Source organism: Halichoeres trimaculatus, unplaced genomic scaffold (assembly GCF_033239565.1).
Source record: "Halichoeres trimaculatus isolate MK-OKI-2021-1 unplaced genomic scaffold, fHalTri1.1 fHalTri1_scaffold_9, whole genome shotgun sequence".
Lineage (NCBI taxonomy): Eukaryota > Metazoa > Chordata > Actinopteri > Labriformes > Labridae > Halichoeres > Halichoeres trimaculatus.
This window is the reverse complement of record NW_027437188.1, coordinates 14,120,999-14,142,906: the sequence shown is the minus strand read 5'-3', so window position 1 is coordinate 14,142,906 and position 21,908 is coordinate 14,120,999. Positions and strand designations below refer to the sequence as shown.

Sequence of the window (21,908 nt, the reverse complement as noted above, 5' to 3'; positions counted from 1 at the left end):
TACCACAAAGAGTATTTTTTATATTGATAAACCAAGAAATAGTGTTGTAAAAGCTATAAAGTAACAGATTTAAGTTGGTATTTGTTTGAATATGTCTGAATTTATCATGTTTCATGATTTTTTGACTAATCAGACTCCCAAACAATACAGTTGTTTAAGTTGTGACAGCTGAAAATGTGTAAAAATGGTGCAACCTTGTAATAATGCAATGTAGATATACACAAAAATAAAATCATTTCATTTGATTAAGGGCTGAAAGAGTTCATTTGAGGTGCCAAAGGCCACTGCAGCTTCCCAATCACAGGAAGAACAGTTTTAGTTAAGAGCAAAATGTGTCAAACTCAGCTGTCAAATTAATGCTGTTGTGTAACTGTGATGCTCTGGCTCAGACATCATTCTCTGCAGACTCAAAGAAAGATCCTTGCCTTTAGTAGATTTCTGCAGAATCACACAGTAGTCCTTATTAACCAACACAATATGCCGAATAGTTCATCAGTTGCACTTTCATGAGAAAACATTTGAGTGTGTCTGATATGCAGTCTGTTGAATATAATCAAGCTGAGTACATGGATGAGCCTCTGCTTTGGTGGAGTTCTGACTTTATGAATCAAATTCTGATCTCAGTCGTTTTTCTCCTCAGACACAGAGAGCTTGGTCAATGGGAATCACCAGGCTGGTCCAGCCCATCCTCCCCCTGCTCCTGGAGACAGAGTCCAGTCTGAGCACAGTGCCATCGTCAGCTCCATCGAGAAGGACCTGCAGGACATCATGGATTCTCTAGTCATGGACGACCCTCAGCCCTCTTCCTCCGAGGCCAAAAAGCCTCCTGGAGGACAACCCATCACGGCCTCCCCCCTGTCCCCTATGGTCAACGGAGGGGGGCGCTATCTTCTCTCTCCTCCCACCAGCCCAGGCGCCATGTCTGTGGGCTCCAGCTATGAGAATAACTCCCCTCCCTTCTCCCCCCTTTCCTCCCCATCAGCGGCCAGCAGTGGGAGCTTCACCAGCCCGTCTCCCAGTGGAGGACCCCAGGACCAGAGTTCGTCTCTGCCGCCAGTGCCTGTACGCTCCTCTAGCTACAACTTCACCGCCCAGCCTCCACCCGTACCACAGCCACGGACCATACTGCCCAACTTCAGCGGTGGTGGCTTGGGCCAGAAGGTTCAGGAAAGCCCCCGTCTGCAGAGAAAGGTCCTGACAGAGGCTCCTCCAAGCCCCAAGCCGAGCCGCCGAGGACTGAGCCAAGACGGGCCTGAGAGCCCTCGACAGACCTCTTTCCTGTCCTCCAGTGAATCTCTCAGTGGTAGAAATGTTGTGCCAAGTAGCCCCAGACTCACTCCCAAATTCTCCTCCTGTCCGTCCCCGTCCCCATCCAGCCCCAGGACCAAAACCACCACTGTGCTCCAAGAGAGACCTGCCAGTCCCTTCAGAGAGCAGGCCAGTTTAGCTGACTGCTCTCTGTCCTCCAGCCCCTCCAGGCAGCTTTCCCAGCCCACTAGAGCCTTCCAGCCTCCACTGGACCCCATCGTCCACATCATCCAAGGATCTCCTCTCCAGCAGCACTCACGTTCGCTGCAGCCCCCTGAGAGCCCCCGCATGGCGAGGAGAAACCTGGAGCTTAATGGGAGCACCGCGGGGGGCAGCAGTATGAGAGAGCTGCCACCTCTCAGCCCCTCTCTGGCTCGGAGGGGGGTCCCGGTACTTCCAGGATCTCTTCCGGGGACTATCCCCACCTTGAGGACTCCTGACAGCCCCTCAGGTTTGGCTAAGTTTGTTCCAGAGAGTCCAAGGCTTCGTCGCAAGTCTGGATCTACATCTGAGGAGCCGAGCTGCAGCAGAGGGATCAGGGCCCGAAGTCCATCGCCGACCTCCATGATGATGGAGGGTGGAGGTGGAGGGTGCGCTGGTTCAGGAGTTCGAAAGGCGAGCTTTGGAAATGCCTTGTCCCCTGCTTACAGTCTGGGCTCCTTGCCTGGTTCGTCCCCCGTGTCCAGTCCCAGGACCCACAGGAAGATGTCTTCAGGGAGACCCCATCCTGGGATGAGGGAGAGGAAGAACAGCATCTCTGAGATCAGCGACAACGAGGACGAGCTGCTGGAGTACCACCGGCGGCAGAGAGAGGAGAGGCTTCGAGAACAGGAGATGGAGAGGCTGGTGAGTCACTAACACATGCCACTGCTTCACGAACCTGATCGACCACACTGAGGGGTTTCACCCTCTGCTCAGGAGAGATGGGGAATGGTTTACTTGGACCTTCAATCTTTTTATACCTGAACAGAAAATCAAAATCACATCAGAGTTTTGCCTCCTAACGGTGATGGGAGGACTTTTAGCTTGAGCTTATTAAATTAGCAGTATCTGTGTGTTAAGCCTATCTGAACATACTGGTGCTGATGAGCTTTGGATTAGAATTTAGCACTGGTTGGATAAGTTTTATCTTCTTAAAAAAGGAGCTTCTTAAAATGAGATTTTCCTTTGAAAGCCTGCCTTGCTATGTTTTAACATTTAGTTTGACAAAGAAAAGCCTTGAAGCGCGATGAGGGAGGGTTTTACAGAGGATCTTAAAGCATGTCAGTAATTTGCCTCAGGCCTCTTCTAACCCATGTGAAGAGTTTGATTAGTGTGATTATCTCAGGAGGAGCTGGGATGTTAGAGCTGTAAATATTCTTGCAGAGGTTTGGTGTTGTTTCCTGGATAACAGGAGTTTTAATGGTTGCAGTTTCTCTGTGTTTGTTTGGAAAAGGAGGAGTAACCCGGCCTGTAAACCTCCTCAGTGAGCTGTCTGTAACTTGGCTCACTAAACTGCTGCTGTCATGCCGTCTCGGGGTACCCTGATGAGCCCTTAGCAACCGCATTGTTTGTTGTTTCCTAAACTGAACGGAGCGGGGGAGGGAGCTGTGTTAGACATCTTGAACTTGTCTACTTGTCTGAATGAAACCGCTGAGACAAAGTCCTTTAAAAGGCCTTTCTGTGTGTTGGTGCCTGCATGAGAAGACATTTGTTCATTCTGCTTGTAATTACAAACTGTGATTTTTTTCCTGAGTGTGAGAGTGAGTGAAGGTGGCTCGGGCTCAGACCAACATGCCCTGTGTCTCCAGGTCTTGTTCTGGGACCTCCTATAGAGGTAGGAACACAGAGTGTCTGTAGAGACACATCTGAACCCGGAGACTGGGTTGACCCCTTTATAGAGACCTGGGCTTAGGGCCAGATAAAAGGCTTGCTGAATTAAAACTTATAGGGGCAGGAAGAATAATTTCTACATTTTTTTTTCTATTTAATCAACTCAAAGTAAAATGTGCATGTCAAACTTTCTGAATCAAGTCTGTTACCTCATGGGACATCAAACTCAGCCTTTGCCTCCCCATTGGTGTCCTGCATGCATCTTTTGATATACTGATCTTTTTAACTTCTATACATTTCAACTTATCCTGTAAAATTCTACTCATAGTCTTTAATTAATAGAAGTTAGGCTTGTGGCTTGTGAAAGAAATGTCATTTTGGCTTTTTTCAACCTAAAGCGTCTTTTTAATTTGTATTTTGTAGTGCTTGGGTACAGGTCAGAAACAAAGTGTTGATACCAGTGTTGCTGTTCTTGGGTCCTGCATTAAGAAGTCAGGACTCGACTCTGATTTAAGTATTGACTGCATTAGGACTCGCAAGCTCGAACAGAAGACTTAGACCTATTGATTGATGTAGACAGTTTCAACATTTGTGTCATATTTTTTTATTCAAGTTTTTAAGTTCAAAACAAAGACTTGCACATCTTTTGAGCTGCATGTGCTAATATGCCATCTTGTTCAGCTACAGTTCCAGACAAGGTAAAGAGAAACCCAGTTACTGCTATTGATTTCAGAGATTTTTATGGATGCATGATGATATTGGCACATTATTGGCATAGACCGATATTGGCTTGAGTATAAAATAGCAGATATCGGTCAACACATCAAATTCCGCCGATATAATATAACCTGTATTTATGATTTTGCTTGCACAGGTCAGATTGAGTAGTCCCATATTTGGTTCCTGTTTCAAGTTGAATTTAAGCAGCAGTCTGTAAGGTACATGTAGCTGACTCGTTTAGGCACATTTACCAAAGTTAATTATTTTATTTGATTTGGGTTTAACTGCTGTACTGTTGCATTTCTCACGTTACCTGCAAACAGATCTTATGTTTACTGACAGTCAATTATGGAATTGGCCAAATTTGCCTTTTGGATTTTTTTGGTTTTAAAGCTATTGTCAAAAAATTACAGTTTAAAATGCACATTTTTACTATTTTGTACAAGAAATGAATATTACATAAGGAATGTGATAAGAGTATGAATGAACATTTATGTGCACAGAAGGAATTTCAGTATCATTATTGGCTAAATGAGTTGTTAAATATCGGTACATTGAATTTCTGCAAAAATTCCAATATAGTGCACCTCTAGAGATTTTATTGATTGCAGCTGGAGTAGAGCAACATGTTGGATATGCAAAAGAAACTCTGAGTACCAGGTGGGGACAGACTGCTGATTACAGCACTGTGTATAATAACACTGACAACAAAAGAGACTCAACCACTGAGTTCAAGATGTGTAAAAGGCTTTTTAATGCACTGCAGGTAATTTTTAATTTATTAGATACCTGCAGTGGTCCCCCTCATACATTATGATAAACATGTGTCGGCCATCACATTGCATCCCAACACATCATATCCACATTTCCACCCCTGCTCAGGCAGCTTCATCACAAAGTAAAATAAGAAACTCAGTAATAGTCTGGGGTTATATGGTCTTTGACTTTTGTAGTTAGGTTACACAGTGTTATTTTTAGCTCCATATTTTATTTGCTCATTTACTTTTTTCACTGACAGAGACAAATGCATGAAGTATTGCTTTATAAATTAGATATTTGCGTACAAGGGTCAAGCCATGGCTATTTCACAGACCCTGCCCCTAGTTTGGCCTGACACCAACACATCTCAATCTTTAGATGTTTCTTTCTTCTGATCAAATTATTTATCAGCTGATAACATCTTCAGGCCATTTTTTTTGATTCAACAGATGTTTCTTGCCCAAAATGCAATGGAGGTATGAGAATTTAGTCTCAGTTTTGGTGAAACTTCTTTTTTTAGAACAAAGGTCATGTTTTCAATCTTCAAAATGTCTCTATCTGCTGACCAATCAAAGAAGCTATCAATCAGATAGTCCTTGTAAAAGTTTTAGAAGCTGTTTTTATTTTACTCCCCTGCTCTTGTTTACCTTCATGCCCCTGAATCAGTCAGGCCCTTCTCTCTTTGTTCCTGGTGAGAGTTCATTAACCACAGCAGCCTTTGGACCAGAACAATCTACAGGCACAAAACATATTGACATGAGATATGTGCAAACAGCTCTGTTACTCAGGGTCAGGACCGCATTTATGCTGAATAAATAAGTCAAACAGGGACACACGAGTGCTGCCTGAGACGCAGCGCCTCCACTCCTCTGATGGGATTGTGTTTTTCAGAGGCAGGAACTCACAGCAACAGCAGCAGCAGCTCAGTTAAGGAGGAGGAGGAGGAGGAGGTGGAGGAAGAGGCAGGGCGGGGAGCTGCAGGGCCTGTAATTAGTCACAGTTGACTCACTGTCATGACAGATTTTTCTTGCCCCACAGCGTCTGCATTCAAAGCATTTCACACACAGTCTGCTACTCATTCACACAACTGATTACCTAAAAACAAAGTTGTGTGAAGAAGGATGCTCGGAGAAGTTTGTTCAGGGAAGAGACTCTTATTGTGAAATCAACAGGAGCACACAGCTCAGAGGCAGCAGGAGGCAGTGGGGAAATTACAGCTACACTCCAACACTGAAATACTCTGAAAGGGTCTGGGTCTATTGGTGTCATTTAATCATTTCTGTTCAGTTAACAGTGGCTAAGTTAATTGATTCAAGTATTCATCCCCACTGAAGTATGTCAGAGTGAAACCTCAGTGTGACATACTATTGTCATGAATCTGTGAAAACTAACCTGAGCTCTGCAGGACGTTTGATGAGGACAGAGCTCAGGTAACCTGGGTTTTTTAATTCTCTCTCACAGGCCCCTGTAGACGTGCTTCATATAATCACTGGAGCAGAAATTATTGGACTCTGTTCTAATTTTTATTTTATGGACGTAACCTGCTGATCCTTTTAATTTCCTTTGATGTTTACTCATCGTTAAAAAAAGAGGAACAAAGGGAGCTGAGACCTTTCTACTCATGAGAGACTGGTCTCCCATAAACAAACAAGCTTTAGACTTTCAGAGATCACAACCTTGACATCATTAAAGGATATTGCAGGACAGTGAAGCCTGTGAAATAGCACCTAGTGTTGCGTTTCCTTCGGGGCTGCAGGCAGAGCCCTCTTTAATGACCCGTCTGTTTCCTGTGATCCAAGCTGTCCGGCCTGGCACGACTTGCTCCACATGGCCGTCTGACTGACACGCTGACTTGGCAAACATACTTGGCGTAAGAGCTGAGTCGCAGCATGCTTCGTCTGTGCCACACATACAACACACTCATAGTCCCTCTGTCCGCTTATAGTGACCTGATCTTTCATGATGATGGTTAGGACATGATTTTAATAAATCTTGTCATGTTTTTTTTTAAAAACTTTCAATACTTCCCTCACAGCCCTGAATGAATAATGACTAAAATACTTGATATCGCTTTGTCAGCTGCTGTTTTTGAGTTAATTTATTAGGCAGATGAAAAAGACTAGGGCATAAATGATAATTTTTTTTCACCAAATGTTTTAGAGTTGATCAAAATTAAAGTTTATTGTCTGAAAAAAGTCTGACTAAACTTGACAGATCATTATTACAACAACACCCAAAGTTAAAGTCTGTCTGGTGCCACTCAGTGGTTACATCTTTGTGTTAAAAATCTTATAACAAATCAGAATAAATCTATTTGGTTTCATAATATTCAGATCTGTCTACTAAGAGTAAAACATTTTCTGCTGACGTCTCCCCTTCTTCAGAATGAACCAACCTTGAATGAAGCAGAATTGTGTTAAAAAAAAGAGAATCAGTAAATGGGTGAAAGACAAGTAACTAATAAATGTCATCTGGTGTAACTAATGTTTCCTCATTAAAAATCAGAAAAGTTCCCATGAATATGATCTTATCAGTCTATTACACTGTAAAAATGAAACTAGAAATGATTTTAAACTAACTGACCCCAAAACAGAGAGAAAAACATTGATGTCTACGGCCTACTGGCTTCCTCAGTTCAACAAAATCCATATTTTCAAGTTTAGAAATGAAATACCTAAATGTACTTTAAGATGATATTTCATAACAGATAACTTCTCTTTTTTTATCAGTACATTTGCATAACTACAAGGAAAGTGAATTATTTAATACTTGTCATGTATTTGCGGTTAAACCATTTGACCGTTTAATGGGACTGATTCTTTAATTGGTTAAAATGGTAAAAATATCATATTAAATGCTATGACACCTACAGAAATACAAACTACACACCCAAACAAACATGTATTTTCTACAAGCATATTAAAGCATACTTTTGATAATAACCCTTATTTGTCATTGTCACGCAAATTGTAGAAGAGCTCAAATTTAGCTGGTGCACAATGACTTCATACTGGTGGTGGTAAAACTTGTCTTATAGGACCTAATATGAGCTACATTCTCCAGACAATTCCAGAAAACATCTTATTTCAGTAAATTAAAGACTAAAGACTAAAATAATGCCTGGAAAAGAGTGAAAATATCTAAATGGAGTAAGAAACGTTTAATTATTTAATTTCCTGTGTTATAACATGTTTTATTTCAGGTAACTTCACAAATACATGTTACTTACTCCATAGGCAGATTTTTTTTACTGTTTATAAGCAATTCAAGCACGTGTTTTGTCATTATATTATTTTAAATAAAACATTTTTAGGTGAATGTGGCTCATACCACTAGAAGCGCCAGGACTTTGATTGTGGATGGGCCTCTAGAAAACTGGATGGGCCAGTCAAAAAAAGCACAAATGTGAAAAAAGGTTCCCTTTTCTTTGTCGCGGGTTTGAGGACAGTGACTCAGTTGCCAACCTGTGTGACTCTTGTGTCGCTGTCTTCAGTTCAGTGCTGAAATGAGCCTGTTACTTGCCTTGCTGTTGAGAGGGGTCGGGTACAGAGGACATGATGGAGAGAGGGCGGACGAGCTGGCTGGTAACTCGTGGGAGATAATTTTATCTAAGATGGCATTTTCCTGCCTTTTGGGGTATTTTTTCATGAATTTAAAGAAAAACAAGCTGCCTTGCTTTGCCATGTTTAATAAAGCCAAGTGTTTACCTCCATCTGTTTTGGAGCTTGATGCTTGTTAAGCCAGCGCCCGAATGTCATTCATTTGATTAGATGACTTGCTGGTGACGATCAGCCTGAAGCCAGGCCGATCGTCTCTCTTTGTTCAGAGACGAAGAGACCACACGTAGGGGTACAATCCACTGATTGGCTGAGAAGCTGTCACTGCATGCCTAAAATGAGTGGGCCCAATAGTAGCGCCGCAAGTGGCTCATACTGAGTCTTATCATTTTCACTAAAAAATACAACACAAAAAATCTTATATTTTCTGTTTTTGCAGTTTAGATCAGGTTGACAGTAGTGATTCATTCAGATTCTCTTTTTATCAGAGAAGCTGATTATCTGCAGAGGTCTGCTCTTTTGAGGAAAAAGCAACAAATAAAACTGACACAAAAGACAAAAGAACAAAAAAATATTGTGGTTTCTAAACTGGTTGAAGCGCTATCTTTTATTCAAGGGTTTCGTCAAGAGTTTCCTCAAAGATGTGATCAGTCTGAGTGATATGATAAGAATCAAGACGTCTGAAAATAGAAATATCTTGATGGTTATCACATAATCTAAAAACTGGAGATTGACTAATGAAATCTTCTTCTGCAAAGTTATGTCTGTTATATTTCTCCATGCAGCATAAAAATTTACGACTCTATGACTTAAGGCAACAGAAGCTCCTTCCCTTGGCCTCCCCCTGAAATGCACATAACTAACATTTCAGCCGCTCAGAAAACATGACACTTCGATTGAACTCAAGATAACAAATGACACAAAGCAGGGCATTTCTCGGTCTGTTTGCATCAGTTTAATGCTTTTAAGATGTGGACTCTGTAGAAACAGTGATTCATCATTTATGTGGAGCTTCTGTTTGACGTCGGCTGTGATTAGCTAACTGGACTGGATTGTGTTGTGATGGCTCAAAGGGGGGCGACCTGGGCTGAGTCCTGTGGAGGAGCATATCTGTTGTTCCCAGCTCCTGCTGGTTGCAGCTGGAGGGTGGAATAGGTCAGAAGTTGCATCTTTAATGACGTCCAACATGAAGCTTTTTCCTTCTCTGTGAACTTGTGTCTGTTTGTGTCCGAGCTCACTCCTGAATATTTTCTTCAGGCAGTGATTTGTTACAGCAGCATCTTAAGAGCAAGTTAAAGTTTTTTTCTTTATCAAACAGAAACATGCCGTTCTCCCTCTTCTTACCCTCCACATGCACTTCTCCTGACATTGTCCGGGTGTTTGATCACCAACGGCTGAATTTTCACCCTGACTCCTGACTTTATCCTGACATTTTTCCACCAACCCTAGAGCAAAAAGTCTGCCGAAGTCTGATGTGTGCTGCTTTTATCCCGCTGGCCTCGAGTGTCTGTTTTGTTTTTTCTATCCTATTTGTCTTATAGGAACGTCCTTGTACATGTTGTACAGATAAAAACTACAAAACAGTTACTATTACACAAGAGTCCTTCGGTTTGAGTTGGCTTTATCAAAGCAGTGCCTCTCACTTATACCATACAGAGAGTTTTGAGTTATGAGAGCTCATCTGACAAAGAAAATCTGTGTGGGGAAGGCTTGAAAACATCAGGGCCTGGTTGTCCAGAAATGATCTAAAAAGTGCGAGGAGTTTACGATTTGTTCCTGATTTCTCTTAAAGTTCATGAGAAAAGTCTCTCCCGGTTGGTTTTGATTTTCTCTGCAGACTGAAAATGCTTTGCAGGACTCAATCTACCTACACCAACATCTGACAGGAACTGACCAAATATATTTAAAGCTGCTGTGAGACATTGAACCTGCCCACCTAGACGACCAAATATATCCTGCTCCGCTGTTGCACAAACCCTCCGTCCTGCGGCTGTGACTTTTGCAGCATTGCACAAGTTTTCTGTAATTTTCTGCAGAGAGAAAAAAAATGTTCACCTCAAAAATGTTTACCCTGCAAATGAACCTGCTTATTTGTGTGTTTGTCTCAGTGCAAACCATCATTTGGCAGATTGCTGTGACTCTCACTGTTTTTATGGGTGAGTAAACAGAGAGGCTGGGACAGAGGAGGCAGTCGAGTCGACTCTTCTCTGGATCTTTTATCTGGGACAGAGATAAATCTGTTTCTCCCTCCGTCCAAAGGAAAGCTGCATAATCCAGTCTTGAGACAGCAGCAACAAATATGCCACGTGTGGATTTTCTTCTCTGAAAACAAGGACGAAGCACGATCACTTGATGCTCGGCTGCTTTGATTCTCCTCGTAGTGTTTTAAGTTGACAGCCGAGGAGGCAGCTGTTTGAAGCTTAAGCTGCATTGTGATTTCATTTTGTTCTTTATTCCTCAATAAACAGAAGAGCAGCCTGCTGTTTGGTGACCTCTCCACTAGAGGGGGTCATGCTACTGTTCGGTGGAATAGAAGTAATTCACCTCCTTACTGTTTGAGTGTTTATGCAAAGACAATCAGACTGAACGTTTGTGAAAAAGAGGTTAAAGACAGGCGATGTAATGTTAGAAAGAGACAACAGAAACACAATGAACTATTTTGGTGATACAGAATTTTTTTTAAAGCTTCATTTTGTAGCCTCAGACTGATAAACATTTCACAGAGCTTGTATTTCTTTTTTTTTTTAAGACTTTATTGTTATTGTATTCCACAACACACTACCAAATGGTTTCCCCATGGTGCTTTCAAAGACACAGACACACAAGTTCAGCATAAAAAAGTTGCTAAAAAAATATATTTGATTTTTTTTTAACTTTAAGCCCAAAGTTTGGGGTGCATGGTGGTGCAGCAGTTAACACTGTTGCTTCACAGCAAGAAGGTCACCAGTTCCCTGTTTCGGGCAAGGTGGGCCTTTCTGCGTGGAGTTTGCCTCAGTCCTCTTCAGGTACTCCGGCTTCTTCCCGCAGTTCAAAAACGTGACCATCAGGTTACCTGGTCACTCTAAATTGCCTGTAGGTGTGAGTGTGTGCATGAAAGGTTGTCTGTTTCTGTGTGCCCTGGAGACCAGCCCAGGTTGTACCCCAAGGCCAAAGGCTGTGTACCGCCCCATGACAGTTGGGAAAGGCTCAAGCTACCTGCGACCCTGAACAGGATGAGCAGTAGGAGATGAGTGAATTATGGAATGAGGAGGGATTCTGCAATTATTTTTCTGAAAAAAAGAGATAAAATGTGATATTTTCAAGATCTGTTCTGGCAAAACTAAGCGAAATTGTCTTAAACCACAAAAATATCACATCCAGACCTTCATGAAGTGCTGTTGCATTATGATTAGGGATGGGTACCTTTCACATTTGAAATGATACGGTACCGATGCCCGGTACCTGGCAATTGGTACCAGTACTCAACGGTACCAAGTTTCGATACTTTTTTGTGTTTATGTGGTAAAAAACATCAATTTGTTTAATAATGAAATAAGACATTGTTTTCAATTCAACATATTTATTCTTCAATATATAACCTTGCAATGCTGTGTTCATGTCCAGCATGGAAAATCACCTACTCTTCCACTCCCTCACAGTCACAAGGATGCATTTAGGTACCTAAACATGGTACCTTTTGGTTTTACATGAATTGACACCCGGTACTTTTGACAGAATTTGGTCGGTACCTATGAAAGTACCTAATTCGATACCCATTCCTAATTATGATGTGTAGAGTTCAGTTAAAAATGTTATTTTTTTATGTTCAGCAGAGGACTTTAAAGTTTTGCATTACTTTCTCAGATGATACAGTACAAACATTTGCAAATAATAACCCCCCCTAAAAAAAATAAAAAATAAATAAAAATAACAACATGAAAATCTCAAGGTAATTCAGGACGACCTGCCTCTGTAATTTTCCTGAAGTTGCTTATTCACACACAGCCCTCACAGTGTGATGTATTCCCATGTTAAACAGAGGAAAGAAGATCCCAGGAGGCAAAATGTGAAGTCATAAGACCACTGCTGTGTTTCTGTGTAATGTTAGTAAAACTGTCTGTGAAGATGAAGGCTGTGGCAGAGTCAGATGCTTCAGTTAAGGCTTTGCTGTCATATATGCGAGCATAAACATGGTATCAACAAAGAGTAGGATCAATAAAGGAGCAGAAAGAGTCTGAAGCGACTTCATGATGAACACAAAGAACTGTTTATGTGTGCACTGGCTGCTTGCTTTAACCTGCTGAGATCATACATCACAATGGCTTTACTGAGAGGTTTGGTTGAAGGTGACCTTTCCTTTGGGTGACACCTTTATCAGAATACAGAATCTCCTAATGCTGTTCAAATATACAGTAGTAATAGTAGTGTATGTGAATATCCGATTTGAAAAGTATGAACCACACTTAGGATGAAGGGATATTCTGAGTCAGCTCAGTGTGCAAAAATAAAACCAACTTTTTCCATCACAAGCTTTTCATCTTCAACTCATCGCCGACACTTCTGAGAGCTCCGCGTTCGACCGCTGAAACAGAAGTCATCAAACCTTTTCCCTGGATTAAATTTATCCTCCTATTTTGAGTAAAGCCCCGTCAGTGCATACAGTGTGAAGTTTAAACTTAGCCCCCTACTTTTCTTAGAAAGCCTCCTCCTACCCCAGGCCACCCCCGCACATTATGATCTCTAACTCCGCCCCCTCCACCACAGAGTCCTCACCTCCTCTCACAAGACCTGAGGAGGGGTTTGAGGGGGGGGGGTGCAGACTGCTCTCCATCCGCCCCAAAGTAGAACAGCCAGTTGTGGAGTCACTTTACAGTCCAGGAGGAGCTGTGCACCAGCAACATCTTCCAGGCCTGATCAGAGCTGTTCAGTTCAAGTTAAGTGTTTGAGTGTGTGTGTGTGTGTGTGTGTGTGTGTGTGTGTGCTGATGTGTGTGTGTGATGGATAGGTATTTGGAGGACAGCAGGACGTTCCCGTCTCCGAGGCGGGGTCAGAGCAGGGAGCAGGCGGTGCTGTACCTGTTCGCTCTGGCTCAAGAGAAGCCTGTGTTGGTGAACAGCGTGGCGGCTCTCATGAAGGTAACTGAAGCTGCTGCTAATATTAACAAAGCTCAGGCAGTTGTTCCTCTCTCAGGGGCATTTAAATAGACCTGGAAGTCCTGTGACAGACTTTTTGGTTTGACCTTTGATAATATCTGCAGTGTTTGGAAAGGTCTGCGTCCTCCATGTGATGCTGTGGTTACACACTTTCTGCTCAGTCATTAACAAAGAGCGCTTTCAGGGCCTCAGCCGGCAGCAGAGTAAAGAGCTGAGCTGCAGAAATGCGCTGCGTGTATTTACAGGCAGGTAGAAACTTACTGTGTGGGTTTATTTAAAGAAGGGCCTGAGCGATATGAAGCCATCAAATTACTTCCGTCAATATGAAGCCAAAACAGATTTAACATCGTCAGCGTTAAAGTTTCCTTGGGGGCTTTCTTGTGCACCATTAAAACACATTTTCTCTGCATCATATAACACTCAAACACTGATTTAGAAGTGCTTGTTCCATGTAAAACCTCACAGCACCATCTGCATCACATGTAGCAGAGCAGATGATAATCCTCACCGCCAGTGTTAAAGCTCTGTGAAGAGTTTTCTGGTCATGAAACAGACTGAAACTAACATTGAGGCCTTTTTATGACAAGCAAAAGCAGACACACTGTGATTTGTTTGTGGGGAGAATTGATTTAAAGCAAAGTCAGGCAAGACTTCCCTTCAGAAACCAATGGGTGACACCACAAAGACCATGTCCATGTTTTATGCAGATTCTAGCTAGAGCATTGTAAAAACCATGAAACGTTTCACTCTGCGAAATCTTCTTTTCAGTCAGGATGAAGTTACAAAACACTCTCCTCACATCATATAAGGATAAAAAAAATATTGAGGTGGTTAAGGTGCTGAACCCTTGCAGCACTGTCTGCACCCCATGTAGCAGAGCAAACATGATCCACATTGCTAATCTTTATCAAAGTTCTTTGAGGAGACTGACATTGATGCCTTTCTAACAGTCACCTTTTGAACAGTTTATGGCTACAATTCTGCATAAATCTGTGATAAATTCTACTCAATGCATGTGCAAAATCTGTCTTAAAGTCATGAGGAGGATGCAAAACACATTCTCCACATCATATGAGGCAGAACACATCGATTGAGGATGTTTAGAAGTGCTCGTTCCTACCAAATCCTTGCAGCACTGTCTGCATCTAGCAGAGCATACGATCATCCACACCCCCAGTGTTTACATATTTAGAGCGCTGTGAGGAGTTGCCTGCTTATGAAACAGACAGAAACTAACAGTGGTGCCTTTCATGTCCTGCAAAGCAATCCCCGCTCAGTGATTTTTTTTTTCTGTCATTGAAGCAAAACTTCTTGGCCATGCCCCTGTTTTTCGTATTTTATTGCCACCATGCTGTAGGATTTTGTGATAAATTTCACTCAGATACATGTGCAAAGAGTGTGTTTTTAGTCGTGATGAGGATGCAGAACATTTTCTGTGTGTAAACTGTGTATTTTCAGCCTGTTGTGTCTAAAATAAACCTGCCTTTGAGCTCCTTGGACAGTAACTGATCTGCGGAGCTGCAGGCGTCTGTGTGCATCCTCCAGTTTGACAGATGGTTCAGTGTTTGCATGGTGCTGCTGTTTACTTTGGCTGGCATGCTCTTTAAATCTCTTCAGGCACACACGGAGTCAGTGCTGCAGAGCTCTACTGTACCAACCAGCTGCTATTGACTTACAGTTTTTGGGCGGATATTGATGTTTAATCTCATAATTTCTCATGCATGGCAAATTGTTTGACTTCACAAAGCTGATGCAATTGAGTTCAGATCTTACTCACTTGGTTTTATCTCTATCCTGAAACAATAATGGAGCCCTAAGCCTGCTTATTATCAGTGTCAGTGTTAAGAGAATGTGAAAAAGCGACTCCCATCCAGGCCCTAATCAGTGTATCTGCTCTTTGATGTTGTCATTTCTTTGCTGGGAGTGTTTGTCATGATAACTGGAACCCGGTCTTCACTTTGAGAGACGCCTCAGGGGGGACTTGGCTCCCAGTTGAAGAGGAAGCCTGAGCCGTTTAAATGCCAGCCGCCCCCACCGGGAGCAACGACTCCACAGTTTCATGTTGAGAGCAGTGCCAGTGACATCAACACGGAGGACCACCGGCTTGTTATTCAGAGAGGTTGGCTTGTCTTATCCCCCTCTCTGCCTGCCTGTGCCCTGTCTTTGATGCTAATGTGTACCACAGGGGGAGGAACGAGCGGCGGCAGCACAGAGAGAAACAGAAAAATCATCTGTTTGTTCCTCCTCTGGGACCTGCTGAACCCTCCGAGGATCAGACTCGGATCCTGAATGGGTTTGTTTTGCAGACTGTTACCTAGCGCTTGCAGATGTATGTAAAGAATACGGCTTTGTTGAACTTCTCATGCTGAAGTCTACGCGCTTTAGATTTCTGTTTATGCCCGTGACGTCGGTGAACACTGGGAGGAAGAATCCGGCTAATAAAGTAACTGCTCTGATCAAAAGTTACACAGGCGGGAAGCAGCCCCGAGGCTCCTGGAGAGGAAGAGGAGGAGGAGGAGGGAAGAATGGGGAGGAACATTAAAGGGCACGAGGGAAAACGAGAGAAGCTGACTCTCAGGGGAAAGAGGGAGACATGAGGAAGAGATGCTGACTGCTGTGAGGATGAAAATGAGGAGAGTAAAGAGTAAAACGCAGAGGCCAGGCTGAATAAAGGAGGAAAAAGTGACAGAGACGTAAGACGTCACAGGAGAAAAGTGACTGCAGAATGAAGCAGGAAAATAAGCCAGTTCCTCCTAATTGAGGCACATTTATCCTGGCAAAATGTTGTTTACAGAAAAACAGAGTTACTACAAAGAGGAAACAGCTTTGGTAAAAATACCTCTGTAATGAGCACAAAGCTGCATGATGAAATAACACCGGCTTTGTCTTACAAAGTAAATGTTGGAGCTTAGTGCTCTGTGTAAAGATATTACAATCCTTATTATCTTATTATCTTTATAACTTTTCACCCCCCTGTGTTTGTACTGAGTTATAGTCTCACCTGTCATCATGCAGAAGTCACAGCTCCATGATATGTTTTCTGTTTCCCACCTTACGTGTAGTTTCTATTTTAGATTTTAGCACAGCGTCGCCAAACTTCAGCCTCAGAAAGTGTTTCAGGCCCAGTTGTCACGAGAGCCACCCACAGCCCGAGACGCAGAGGGAGACAGGAATGTGTGAGCTGGTTTCATGGGTTCGGGGGGCGGGGGTCGAGGCTGGATCTCAGGGATCTCTGGGAACCAGGCATTCCTCCACAAACTCTGGGTTGTCTGGAAGTATCACCCCCTCCCTGTGACAGACGCCGAGCGCACAGGACTTTAACCCCACTGTAAAGCTTTTCATGAAAACTCACGTGTGTGGGATTTGCACCAGCTGTAATGTAACCTACCCGTTGGAGGTTACTGTACTCCCTCAAACTTATTGACGTGAGCAACAAGGCAGTTTATTGCGCTTCATGGTAATGGTAACATCACAATCATATGATGATACATAAAGATGAATGATTCACTGAAGTCTCCGAAATGATCTATTGGTACCCCAAAAAAGCAGTTTACTGTGTTTATCACTGCATCATGGTTTGGCTAAACTGAGATAAAACTACATGCATGCTCACTGCAAAAGACTGAAATCTTGAGCGTTTTTGCCTTATTTTAAATGAAAACTGTCTTATTATACTGGATATGAGGCACATTCAACTTATCAGTCTAGAAAAATTTCTTGTTTCAAGTTTTTTAAAGAAAAAATGAGGTCTGAATTGCTTGCAATGAGTAAAAAAAAATCTGCCAATGGAAGAGAAAATAAATCTTGAAACAAGAGTACTGTCTTAATACAAGAAACTATTGTCTTATTTAGTGCTGCACGATTTGGGGAAAAGGTGCGATTTGCGATTAGGTGGACAATATTGCGATTGCGATTGTGTTTGCGATTTTTATAAAAAAAATTGTGTCATGATGAGTCTACAGACTTGCTTGGTTATCATGGAGAAAAATCGGAATTGCATGTGCTGACATTGCGATTGCGAATGCTATAATCGTGCAGCCCTAGTCTTATTCCATTGGCAGATTTTTTTTAAACTTGTTACGAGCAATTCAGACCTCATTTGGTAGGTTACTTGAAAAAGACATTTTTCTAGCCTGTTCAGGTGATTGTGGCTCATATTAAGTCAAAAAAGACATTTTTTTTTTACTGAAAATTAGACAAAAACACTTGATAAGATGTCTGTTTTTTTTGCAGTGTTTGAACTGGATGGGCGCAAAGACATTTCATATTGAAGACACATTTTGGTTCTTGAAAGCCAACACAAACTTCTGTACACACCTCCTTATTTCTTGTGCCTAGACTTTTAAACCCAACATTTTTTTTTTTGTTTGTGTAACAAATTGAGTCTCGTGTATCAGGTTAGCTTGTTGCATATAAGAATGCATTTCCAGCTAGTTGTTTGCAAAACCTGAGAGAGCTCCAGATAAACTATCACACTCCCTTTTTGCTGCAGCACAAAGTCAAACACACACTTGGCCCCTTAAATTACACCATTACAGAGTCCAGTGTGTAAGTACAAAGGCGTAGTGGCAGCAGAACGGGTTATGGCACTGCTAAGGATTTGCAGTGTGTTAGCAACTTTTGTTGTTTTACCTTTGGGTCCTCTCTGGTAAACTTTCTAAAGCTCTACAGGGTGACCCAGAAAAAATCAGGGTAAAATATTTAATGATTTATTACTTAATACATTTAAATGCAAATTTAATCAGGTTTAAATGTGATGCATGCACTTTTCATTACCTCTGCCAAGGAGGTAATGTTTTTGGAGACTTGGTTTGCTTGTCTGTGAACAACATAACTCAAAAAGTAATAAACAGATCTTGATGGAATTTTTAGAAAATGTTCAAAACAGGATAAGGAAGAATTGATTACGTTTTTGAGGTGATCTGGATCGCCGTCTGGATCCAGGATTTTTTAAAAGTATTCTCTAACATTTTGAGATAGGGCAGTTTTCACCATATATATAACTCCACAATAAAGGGTTGGAATGCTTTGCAAAACAAAACAGGACAAGGTCACCATAATTTCTGACAGATGTAAAAGTCTGATCCAGATCCTGCCAATATTCTGGATACTAAAATCTGGAATATGAAATATGTACTGGGTCAACATAATTTTCAACACTGTCAGGAAACAAATTATTCTACAAACCTGCAACTAACACCAAATTGTAGCAGACAGTCTGCTGAAAGGAAGTATCACATTAAAGTAGGACTAAAGTGTTGCGTGACAATCACAGTATGCTTGGCGGACGTTAGCACTCCCTGAGTGCTTTTCTAGTTCCACATAAAATTGTTTAGGACATCGATACTTTCTTTTCTGCCCAAAATAAAATCTGATTGTAAAAAGTATCTGAAGCAGCATATGCAAGTTAAACTTTAAAAAGTGCTGCACATTTTACCTGGCAAACTCCGCAAGTTTCTTTTGGGTGGCAGTATGACCTCTCTCAAATCAATGTCAAGACTCTGTGTTGCTTCATTGACTTAGACAGAAAGAAGTTTGGGAGTTTGGATCGCAAGACCATCAGGAGAGTCATGCACCAGATCAGAGCCAAAGCTTGCCATAGGAGGATATTTCATCTTGAATTTAGAAAAAAACTATTGGGTTATACTTGTCGCATTGTTTTTGCAAACTCCAAACTTCTGAAACAGTAACACACATTCAAGCTGGTGGTGCTGTTCTTACCCTCTTGTCAGCTTGTTGCAGCTGAGTTTTTCTCCTCTGCGCTTGATGGCAGATCACACCACTCCTCCTGGTGTGTCAGGATATTAAGGCCTGTTAAAAACTAAAAATACAACTTTTATTGGTTGTTTTTCGCTGGATAAAATTGTATTGTCTGATTAACAAGTTATAGAATATCGCCTTTACCATATGACAGTTTATCAGACTAACATATTTCTTGATTTGGATTTAGAGTTCTTCTTTATGGAGGTTTCAGTAACATTCATTGACTTCACAGTCAGAGGTTTGAAGCCACAGTAACGTGGGTTGTCTCTCTGGTCTGTTGTTTGTTAAATATCTCTTTACACCTGACTTCCTGCTGTGCATGCTGTATGTTGACTATTTCTCCAACAGCTGAATTTTGCTGAGGAAGAAGTTTGTGAAACTCAAACCATGGAAACAGCTCAGAGTTTAATGAGCTTTTGGAAACAGATAATTGAATGTTGTCATGGAGCTCTGTCACCCTGCTGTCCTCTAATAAGGTGGTGTTTGGGGGGGTTTGTTGTTACTGGGGTGTGTGTCAAAGAGGAGGGGGTGTGACCGCCTTGTAAAGGCCGGTATTTGTTCATCTGTCCTCACGTCGAGGTTCCTGTGTGCCTCATTTCCAGAGCGAAGCTGTGACCTGTAACTGCGTTCATCATGAGAGTGAGTAAAGCAGATTTTCTGTCTTCATTCTGCTGCAGGGGAGGATATCTGACAGCAAACTTTGACTCTTGGCTCAACCAGGAAAGCTTTCTGATTTAATTGTGGAAATATTTCTTCGTCATTCAGCAGTGCTAAATTAGAAAGGCTTTTCTTTGCGTGGACTCATTGAACCATTGTTAATTTTGAGCTTAAACCTCTTTTCTTTTGGACTGCGCAGAGAGAGCTTGGCATCAGTCAGAAAAATGGATTAACACACTGACCTGCTGTACCACCTCGTTCCTTTCCAGCTGACACTGTGAGCCCTGAAGGACCTGCTGCTAAATCTAAACATAGACCCAGAGACCCATAAACTAAAGGATTATTTATGTTTACTTTAAATATATTCATGAAAATTCTTCCAGCATTTAAAGAACCACATGAGACAACTCTCATTATAAAGGATTCATGCAAATCAGTCAACATGCATTTGATTAGAAGTGTAATTTTAACACATTTGTCACTGCTGCTGCGTGGAGTTGATTTATGTGGAGGCCAAACACACGAGATGATGTGAAACGCGTCTGTGATCCCGCTCCTCATCCATCACACAGGTTCTGTCGCCCAAAGGCTGTCTGGCATTAAAACGAGACAATCACAGAGCGGGTTTTCGATCTTGACAAAATGAGACAGGCGTCAGAGTTGAGTGGTCTAATCTGAGCGTGTGTTTGAGCAGATGTTGAGTGGGAGGACTCATGAGTAGTTGCTACTTAATGTTTGAAGTTCGACTTCTTCTCTGGTGAATGTGCAGCTCTGTTCAACAGCCCAGAGGGGTCTTTTTACTCCCACCCACTCAGTTAAAAGCTGTTCCCAGATTACAGGTTGGAGCTAATGGTGGGGCTGCAGCTCCTAATCATGCAGATGCTCCCTGAGTGGGAAAGCTGAACGGCTGCAGTCTGAGGGGGAAGATGCACCCGGGTATTTGTGTGTGTGGGTGCGAACAATTTGGCTGCCAAGAGTTCCCACACGACAAGGAGCAGATTACAAGAGCAGAAAGTTACACAAGCCTCATCTGACTGCTGAACACTGCCTCTTATTGAGCAACAAGTCCATGTTTCTATGCAGAGGGAGTTTCTGATTAGTTAAAGTTTCACTTTGTTGAAATTTAAACAGTTTTATTCCAACAACATTGCAGCAATGGTTGAATAATGAGTGGGTCTGGTTGTGGTGGTAAACTGCCTTCAAATGTGCGCTGCAAACACTGCAAAAAACTAAAATCTAAGAAAGTATTTGTGTCTTATTTTTGGTAAAAATTGACTCATAGGACTTAATAAGGGCAGCATTCATCTGACAAGTCCAGAAAAATGTCATATTTCAGGAAATCAAAGGCAAAAAGTGCGCCTGAATTATTTGTGAGTTTTTGTCCCCCTCTGGCTCATTTTCACCCTTAGCAGTTCAAGCATCACTTTTCTCTTGTCATATCTTAAAATCAGATATTTTTCTAGACTTGTAAACTAATTGTGGCTTATTTAAGTCTAAAAAGACAACTTTGGCTAAAAAAAAAGACATAAACACTTGCTTGGGTTTCACTTTTTGCAGTGCAGCTTCAGAACATGCACCAAGATAGCACAGCTCTTGTATCGGTCCCAAAGTTTTTTATGATGGATTTCAGGTCATTGATTTTTTTTAATATATATTTCTTGCTGCATTCAAAGTCTTGATGGCTTGCAGAAATTATGCATGAAAACCTGCAGGAAAAACTCAGCTACTTTTGGTCACACATGCAGTTCATCTGGATAAAGTCAAAGTTTTGTGCATGTGTGAGCAGGACATATGTGAAGTTCAAGCTTCTCATAACAATTAGAGGTAATTTTTTTGCTCATTTTAATTATTATCTCCAAAAAAAAGATGAAAGCTTTCACAGAATAATTTTCTATCTCAAGATAAATTCTAAAATAATTTAAAACACTTTCAGTTTTTGCCCTGAACACTTAAACTCAGGAGTCCGCAGCCTTCAGAGACGTTCTGTCTGCAGCAGCAGCAGCAGACAGCAGCTGACATTCAGAGTTCAGAGGTCACCCTGCTGGAACAGGGTGCTTAGGCCCCCATAGGTGGGCTGACCCCTCGCAGTGACAGCTGGACAGACAGTCAGAGAGTCTTCAGCACCCACAGGAGACCAGCATGTGGGCTGCTGTGTTGTTTCAGGGGTGACAGAATTTGTGACTGCTGCTCTCGCTGAAGA

General features: G+C 42.0%; 1 protein-coding gene across 16 annotated transcripts in view; it reads left to right on the top strand.

Moving 5' to 3' along the window:
• Nucleotides 1-21,908, top strand: part of phldb1b (pleckstrin homology-like domain, family B, member 1b) — a 119,172-nt gene that overhangs the window by 60,794 nt on the left and 36,470 nt on the right. For all 16 annotated transcript variants that reach the window (XM_074679077.1, XM_074679076.1, XM_074679073.1 and 13 more), the window contains one exon: nt 641-2,154. In XM_074679077.1, the coding sequence (XP_074535178.1) occupies nt 641-2,154 (1,514 nt within the window). The remainder of the gene's footprint in view (nt 1-640; nt 2,155-21,908) is intronic.